General features: G+C 44.4%; 1 protein-coding gene across 1 annotated transcript; it reads right to left on the reverse strand.

The window, feature by feature from the left end:
- Positions 1 to 2,383: 2,383 nt before the first annotated feature.
- On the reverse strand, positions 2,384 to 6,867 carry LOC137868108 (contactin-associated protein-like 5). Its single transcript, XM_068704635.1, has 2 exons — positions 6,728 to 6,867; positions 2,384 to 5,663 (listed from the first exon to the last, which is right to left on the reverse strand). Exons 1-2 carry the CDS (start codon positions 6,834 to 6,836, stop codon positions 5,470 to 5,472), a joined length of 303 nt encoding a protein of 100 aa, XP_068560736.1. The 5' UTR covers positions 6,837 to 6,867; the 3' UTR covers positions 2,384 to 5,469.
- Between the last annotated feature and the right edge of the window lie 1,998 nt (positions 6,868 to 8,865).

An 8,865-nucleotide genomic window follows, 5' to 3' on the forward strand; every position in this document is an offset into this window, starting at 1 on the left:
ATTACATTTCATGACATCAGATCCAAGTATAACAACCTTTCTTCATTATCATTATCGTGTCATTTCTGCAAGGGAAAAAACAGTGAACACATGCGACAAGTCTTGGTCAACACTCGGCCCAAGCGAGGAAGTTTAAAGTATCTCTGGATCTTGTTAACGAGCGAGTGTGAAACTGAGCGGAGTGGAGTGTCAGCAGTGATAGCCTTTGATTTACCGGTCCATATACTTTCCAGCCCTCGCCTATATGGTCATGAGCTTTGGGTAGCGGTCGAAAAAGAATCAGATCGCGAATTACGAGTGGCCGAGGCGATCATCCTCCGTAGGGGCGTGTAAGATGTGGACGTAGTCGCTTCAGGGTGAACTCGGAGTAGAGGCGCTGAAGGTGCGGCGGAAACCTGAAATTAAGATCGATATCTAAGTTGTCTTTCAAGAGTTTATTATAGCATTTCGCACATGTGCTCGGATTATATAGAGATCAATCGTCTCCACAGTCTCCTGGCTCTACAGGATGTTGGCGTCATCTAGCTTAAAAGTAGACCGTTAGGAAAGGAACGGAAAGCTCAGCGAAAAGTTCTTTAACAGGATCCAGCGGTGGTGGTTCAACATCTGATCAGGATCCCCCTGAGGTCAGCCTCCCTTTAGAGGTTTTCCCAGACGAGTCCAACTGGTAAGAGGCCCCTCAGTGGACCCAGAACACGCTGGAGGGATCGTATATCTCGTCTGGTCTGGGAACGCCTCAGGGTTCCCCAGGAAGAGCTGGAAGAGTGATCTTGGGGGGGGGGAGAGGGACATCTGGGATTTCATTGATCTTCGTATGCAGCAACTGTCCACTGAAGTTTAGTTCATGGGTATGCGAGGCAAGGCAATATTCATCAAAATGAGTACAAGATATGATTGGAACAACTGAAAATAGTTCATTAGTTTTATAATATTCAATACCGTTTCCCCATGTAATTGCCACATTTGCATAGGCATGGTGTACTTCACATCAACTGCCATGATTCATGACCATTCTGTGCAACTGCAGCTCGATTATACTCCAAGCCATCGAAAGTAATTCCACTTTTAACAACACGATCATTTTAAAATGCCCTCAAGTCAGAGGTTGTGGAGTCCGACTGTGTTTTAGCACTGAAAGCCCTTTTCATTTACGGACGTGATTTAGGTCAGTTACTTAAGCATAATTGTCCATCAGTATATCTATTTTTATGAAAATCTGAATTTCTCAGGCAACGGCACAATGAGAAAGTCTGGACTTCAAAAGGTGGTAACTGGTGCCAATTTACAACCTTTGTAGCAAGATGTATTCATTATTTCCCCAATGCTTTTGCAGCTATATTTAGTAAAAAATGAAACAAGCAATACATATTTTCACCTGCCAGCGAGGCACAACACGGGAGGCTCATGCAATCCCTCTCCAGATCCCAATAAGGATGTAAATCCCTCATTGGCTTCCCACCGGCAAACAGTGTCGTACTTGGACTGAAGTTACTGCTGGGCGTAAACGCCTCTAAAGAGACATTACACGACACTCGGAGCATTGATATATAGCTCAAACTACTGTGTGCGTGGTCCCGGAAACGTAGCACCCATCCTCCGGTTCCCCCTGTTAGCACATTTGCCCTAGTTAGTACCGTTAGCATGTTTGCCCTAGTTAGTACCGTTAGCTCTGTTAGCACATTTGCCCTAGTTAGTACCGTTAGCACTGTTAGCACGTTTGCCCTAGTTAGTACCGTTAGCACTGTTAGCACGTTTGCCCTTATTAGTACCGTTACCTCTGTTAGCACGTTTGCCCTAGTTAGTACCGTTAGCACTGTTAGCACGTTTGCCCTAGTTAGTACCGTTAGCACTGTTAGCACGTTTGCCCTAATTAGTACCGTTAGCTCTGTTAGCACATTTGCCCTAGTTAGTACCGTTAGCACTGTTAGCACGTTTGCCCTAATTAGTACCGTTAGCTCTCTTAGCACGTTTGCCCTAGTTAGTACCGTTAGCACTGTTAGCACGTTTGCCCTAGTTAGTACCGTTAGCACTGTTAGCACGTTTGCCCTAATTAGTACCGTTAGCTCTGTTAGCACATTTGCCCTAGTTAGTACCGTTAGCTCTGTTAGCACATTTGCCCTAGTTAGTACCGTTAGCTCTGTTAGCACGTTTGCCCTAATTAGTACCGTTAGCTCTCTTAGCACGTTTGCCCTAGTTGGTACCGTTAGCACTGTTAGCACATTTGCCCTAGTTAGTACGGTTAGCACTGTTAGCACTATTAGCTATCAAAATGCCCCCAATTTTTTGGGGTCTTGCACCTTGAAATGATCTTAATCGTGAACCTGTTTAAAGCTGTGGAAGTCAAAGCCATTTCACAACAGAGAATTAATCAATATATTCACTTTTATTATTAAATTATACATCTATACAATAGATCCTTAATAAAACTGCAGCTATACAAATCATTAAGAAGAAGTAACCACGTGATATAATCCATTGCAATATAACCAAAAACACTCTTGAGAGGTATGTATTCATTCACTGATAACTGGAGATCACATCTGGAGACTTAAATAACAAGGACATGCACAGATGGGGCCCCCGGATGATCTTTTGACCACGCCGCTGCCTCGCGTCACTTTTCAGTCACGTGAGCTTTAGCCAGACAAGAGGCGGCGGCGGCGGCTCTTCAGAGAGGTCCGATAATGTTCATCGGCCTTTTCCACCCGTCAGTCCATCTGGTGCGTCCAAAAATTGGAAAAACAGACAGATATCTTCACAATTGCCGGATCGCTTCCCTTGAATTTTTGTACAGACATGTATGATCCCAAAGTGGTTGAATTGTGATGACGTCATTCATTCATGGACAGGACACCCAAAGGGAAAACAATACAACTCCCCGTCAGCCTCAGATTCAGCAGTTCTTTGGGCCGAACCCTTATCTTTAGCACGTTCAGCTCAAACTACTACTGACACCGACGAGGACAGCTAGCCAGTGGATAACGAGCTAAATCTGTCGAGCTCAGCCCGACGAGCTGATTTTAGAAATTTAGGTAACGCCGCTTTTCCTCTCGCGCCGCCTGCAGGTCAAACTTAGTATTTCTTTTAGCCTCACAAGTGGTAAAGATCTAAAAAAAAAAAAAGAAACCAAAAGGAAAAGTCTCCACTTGTCATCCATGCTTTAACGTGTGTTCTCTGGTGTTTAATGTGCATTACAGGACCACTAGGACGGCTCTGGACTGTTTGCCTTGTTTTGCGTGTTTATGGATTTATTTTTGTTTCTTTTCCTCTCAGGATCTAACCAGTGTAAGATGTATATAAAAAGTAGTCAGCTTGAAATATATAGAAAACACCACTTATCCCTGTAATCCAGATAATAAATAAACAAATTATGTTCGGTGGCCATTTTTTTTATTCTTTCTTGGTTGCAAAAAGCTCTAAGCACTGCCCGGCCAGCGCCGCAAAGAAACAGACGCGCTGAACTTTTGCATCGGTTTTCGGTGTGTACGGTTTCAGTTTGGCCTCAAACAGCGGTACGAACTCACTCCAGTACTGTGACAAAGGTGTAGCAGAGAAGGTCGGGACCCCCAACTGTAGCCGTGCTAGCTGTTTTCAAACTACTGCAAACTTGACTCGTTTTAACCTTTAAGTACTTGCCGAGCTCAACGCCCGTTTGTCAAAGAACACCAAAGACGCACCGCTTGAGAGCTTCACGCTTTTGCCAGATTTAATACCGGTATCGGTGGATGCAGAGGCTTTTGTTCCCGTAGATATTACTACCGGCTGCCTGAAAAGTTTGGCGAGATTCCTGACAGTTCGGTTGATCGTTACAACACCTTCCTGCTTGTGTATATGACTGTATATGTAAATCTCTCTCCGTTAGTTATCTCACTTCTGCTTACCTTCACGATTCAATGTACAGAATTGCTTTTTTAAAATCGTACACACTTTAAAAAAGGTGCAGCGTGTAAGATCTGCCCAAACATTAGCTTTGACTTGCATCCTTGCCTCGTCCCACAGTTAGCAGTTAGCTTAAATTTAGCAGCAAGTGCACCGATCCCAGGGATCTGTCCCGACTCTCCGCCTGGATCAGAGGACTTTCTGTTGACGCGTTACACAGATTAGACCCCCCCGAGCCAGCCGGATGTGACTCCCCCCGCACTGGGGTTTTGTGGTGGCTAAATGCTAGTTGCTAATTGCTAAATGCTAGTTGCTAAATGCTAGTTGCTACAGCTAACCTGATAGCAGTGTTGTTTTAATATTCAGGTACCTTTGCCGTGCTGTTTGCTTGAAGTTGGCTTTGTTTTAATATCTGATGCATTCAGATTGTGTGAACCCAGTAGTGAAGGTGAAACGCTTCCCTCTATGTTCTCGGAGCAGGTGGCCAGATCTTACTCATTGCACCCTTTTGAAAATAATAAATTAAGAATTTGCACAATTAAATAAAAATCCAAAAAGTCATCCGCTAGAAATCCCTAGAGCAAAATAATCGCGATGCTATTTTGTCTTTGAGGGGACGAGGCTTGAAAAGCTGCAACACTTGAACGTGTCGAGTTACGGATCTGGTTCGCATCCAGTTGACAGAAGATGAGAGGATTCAGGTTCTACGCTACTTCAAACGGGCGGTGAAAGAAACATCACTGATGGTCAACTGGCTGACGCTGCGCACGAGTGGGGGATCTCAAATTTCCTTTTTCTTTTTTATTCTATGCAGAATAATTGCAGAACCGGATGACAATAAGCTCCTCTCTATGTAAATGCGATTGCTTTTTGTGCAAATCGCATGAATAACTTCTAAAATGTTCAAATAAAAACTTGTATGCAAATTAGGCACTCATACAGTATAGGCAGTGTTGTCCCCCCCCCCCCCCCCCTCTTTCTTCTTCTAGAACATTCACCACCACTGGAAAAAAACAAAAAAAAACAAAAACAAAGACAGCAGCGAAATGCACGCATATCTTACAGGCCTGGCCTACATTTCCTGACTCTCAAGGTACAACTTAGCGAGTCCCGCTGCGATGTGGAGGACGTGTCCCGCGGAGGACGTGTCCCGCAGCCGAGGGGTTTCAAACTAAAGGTGGAAAACCTCGCGGTGACCCCTCTTTGTCCACACCCCCCCCCCCCCCCTGCAGGACATTCACCTTTTGCTTTTACACATTTTTTTTGCGACGACACAGCAGCTTTTGATTTTGACAGTTTCACCAACATCAAATACACTAAGAGCTGTAAAGACTCAGCCTCTTGCTTGAACCGGAGCGTTAGTGGACTACAGGCTGCAGGCTTCTTTTTTTTTTGTTTTGTTTTTTGTTTGCAGTGTTCCTGGGAGACGTTTCCAGGGCAACGTGGATGTTTTGAAGTAAAAAAAAAAGAAAAAAAGAATAATAATAAAAAAAAAAAAAATCCTGCAGCAGCGCGTCCACCTGTTAGTCCTTTAGAACGAGAGAGGTAAGTTCGTGGCTTTTCCTCGGTCCACGGAGTGCAACGCCGCGGTCAGATGTAGTACTCCTTCATGTTCTCCCTGACGGAGTTGTGGAGGTGCAGCTCTGTCCTGTAGTCCGTGTACATGCCGTGTCTGTTCTCCTCTTTGATGCCGCCGCTCCTCTGGGCCCGCCGCTGCTGGTAGAGGAGGCGGCTGATCGCAGCCAGGGCGCACACGGCGATGAAGACCACCGCCGTGACCACACCTGAGGGACACAGCGGGACAGACGCGTTGTTAGCGGGCACCAAGGGGGGGACGGGGGGACGACCAGGGCTGCGTCCACATTTACTCATCTAAAGCGGTCCATTTGCTTTGACTCGGTTATTTTAGAGATTTGATAAGAACCACTGGCTCATGAAAGAACATTTACCAATTCCTGTCCTGACTTTCTCCTACTTTGCTGCGCTACGTCACATTTAGCAAACGCTCCTGACCTGTCAAATTGCAGTCAAACGGGATAATGTCAAGATAATTAAATTTATATTTGGGGGTTTTCTTACTCAAAGTTGCTTCAAAATGAACAAAAATTGAAATCCACTGGTGGAGAAACTAGACTTGGATAACATCAGACTAATTCTGACTCCTCTTGACAAGTCAGCTATATTTCATGAAACGCCACCCTATGTCTGCATCTACTCACAATATATCATATCATATCACAATATCACCACATTGATTGAGAATTCCTTAATTAAAGCAGCGTCCCTTAACGAGCTGACTTCCAGCTTATTTATTGTGCGGCAGGCGTTGACGAGCCTCTCTTGGGCTCCTGTTGAGTGCAAATAAAATGTTGTGTAACACCAGTTCATTCGTCATCCAGCAACTCCCCCTGAAAGCAATTATCACCCCCCCCCCCCCCATATCTAACTGTGCTGTTATAGATCTAAAGTGTATTTTACCAAATGCTCAACTATTCCTCTCAATGATTTTATTGGTCTCACACCGATCAGCTTTGGGGGGCATTTGTCAACCGCAAAGTGAAAGGAGACAAAGCAATGTTTCCCTGTTTTATCCTTAAACATCATCATCATCATCATCATCATCATCGTCGTCGTCTTCATCGTCGCCATAGTGACTGGCGGTGATGATGAAAATGAGCCTGAGCTGAATTATCAAGAGGCCGCGACGAACAAAACAAAACAAACAAAAGAGAGAGAATGAAGACGCAAAATAGAGGGAATGACAAATAACGAACAGTTGGGACTCGTTTTCAATTAAGCAAAGAAAAAAAAAAGAAAGAAAAGCAAGCACAGGAGTGAGAGAACGGACCTGCTATCACGGCCAAATCCTTCTGGGTGCTGCCGCCGCGCTGCTCCTTGTCTTTGTTCGCCGTTACAGTTTGATCTGGAGGAGCAGAAGCAGACACGTTATGTTGCATCGTGAGCAAATTAAAAAGAGTGACTGAGGTGTTTTTTCCATCCTGTTTCTAAGTGATTGAGAGGGAGGGGGGGGGGGGGGGGGGGGGGGGGGAGACGAGCTCCTCGCCGTCAACGTACGACCACTGTGTTCGTTACTTCAGCTGGAAGTGTCTGACGGCGTTACGGGAAGAAACCCGACAGAGGAATAAAACACCCTGTGTGAATCGTGAGCGAGGGGTTTGGAGGGAGACGCAGTTTTCAACGTATGTCAAGCTTTTCTGAGCGAGACGCAAACACAACAAACAAGACGGGATGGAGAGGAAAAAGGTAAAGACAACAGGTTGTTTTTTTATTTCTCCTCAGGGCTCTCTGCACACTGTCGTCAGACACTTAGAATAACGATCCGAGCCCGTCAGCGCCACAAACAAAACACTTTCAGCGCTCGTAAAAAATGTTGACGGCGGAGGGCGAGCAGCGACGCCGCAGACGCACCAGTCGACCGTACGACGGTCTTGAGACCTGCGTAGATGTAATTCTTAAGCATGAAAAAAAAATAAATTAATAAGCAAGACAAATAACTGGATTAAGTTAAAATGAGACATCAGAGAGAGACACTCTTTTGGCAGCTATGTGGATATATATATGTATACATACATATATATACAGTGGGTACGGAATCAGACCCCTTTACATTTTTCACTCTTTGTTTCATTGCAGCCATTTGCTACCATGTGATATTTCAGTTTTTCTTTTTTAATAAATTTGCAAAAATTTCTACATTTCTGTTTTTTTCTGTCAAGATGGGGTGCTGAGTGTACATTAATGAGAAATAAAATGAACTTTTTCGATTTTAGCAAATGGCTGCAATGAAACAAAGAGTGAAACATTTAAAGGGGTCTGAATACTTTCCGTACCCACTGTATATATACAGTTGTGGTCAAAAGTTTACATACACTTGTAAAGAACATAATGTCATGGCTCTCTGAGTTTCCAGTTATTTCTACAACTCTGATTTTTCTCTGATAGAGTGATTGGAACAGATACTTCTTTGTCACAAAAAACATTCATGAAGTTTGGTTCTTTCATGACTTTATTATGGGTTAACAGAAAAAGTGATCAAATCTGCTGGGTCAAAAATATACATACAGCAGTGCTAATATTTGGTTACATGTCCCTTGGCCATTTTCACTTCAATTAGGCGCTTTTGGTAGCCATCCACAAGCTTCTGGCAAGCTTCTCGTTGAATCTTTGACCACTCCTCTTGACAGAATTGGTGCAGTTCAGTTAAATTTGATGGCTTTCTGACATGGACTTGTTTCTTCAGCATTGTCCACATGTTCTCAATGGGATTTAAGTCAGGACTTTGGGAAGGCCATTCTAAAACCTAATTCTAGCCTGATTTAGCCATTCCATTACCACTTTTGATGTGTGTTGGGGTCATTGTCCTGTCGGAACACCCAACTGCGCCCAAGACCCAACCTTCGGGCTGATGATTTTAGGTTATCTTGAAGAATTTGAAGGTAATCCTCCTTCTTCATTATCCCATTTACTCTCTGTAAAGCACCAGTTCCATTGGCAGCAAAACAGCCCCACAGCATAATACTACCACCACCGTGCTTGACGGTAGGCATGGTGTTCTTGGGGTTAAAGGCCTCACCTTTCTCTTCCAAACATATTGCTGGGCATTGTGGCCAAACAGCTCAATTTTTTGTTCGTCTGACCACAGAACTTTCCTCCAGAAGGTCTTATCTTTGTCCATGTGATCAGCAGCAAACTTCAGTCGAGCCTTAAGGTGCCACTTTTGGAGCGAGGGCTTCCTTCTTGCACGGCAGCCTCTCAGTCCATGGAGATGCAAAACACGCTTGACTGTGGACACTGACACCTGTGTTCCAGCAGCTTCTAATTCTTGGCAGATCTGCTTTTTGGTGGTTCTCGGTTGACTCTTCACCCTCCTGACCAATTTTCTCTCAGCAGCAGGTGATAGCTTGCGTTTTCTTCCTGATCGTGGCAGTGACAAAACAGTGCCATGCACTTTATACTTACAAACAA

The sequence above is a fragment of the Cebidichthys violaceus genome, unplaced genomic scaffold (genome assembly GCF_023349555.1).
Source record: "Cebidichthys violaceus isolate CVI_PGR_0920_01 unplaced genomic scaffold, fCebVio1.0.p SCAF_97, whole genome shotgun sequence".
NCBI lineage: Eukaryota > Metazoa > Chordata > Actinopteri > Perciformes > Stichaeidae > Cebidichthys > Cebidichthys violaceus.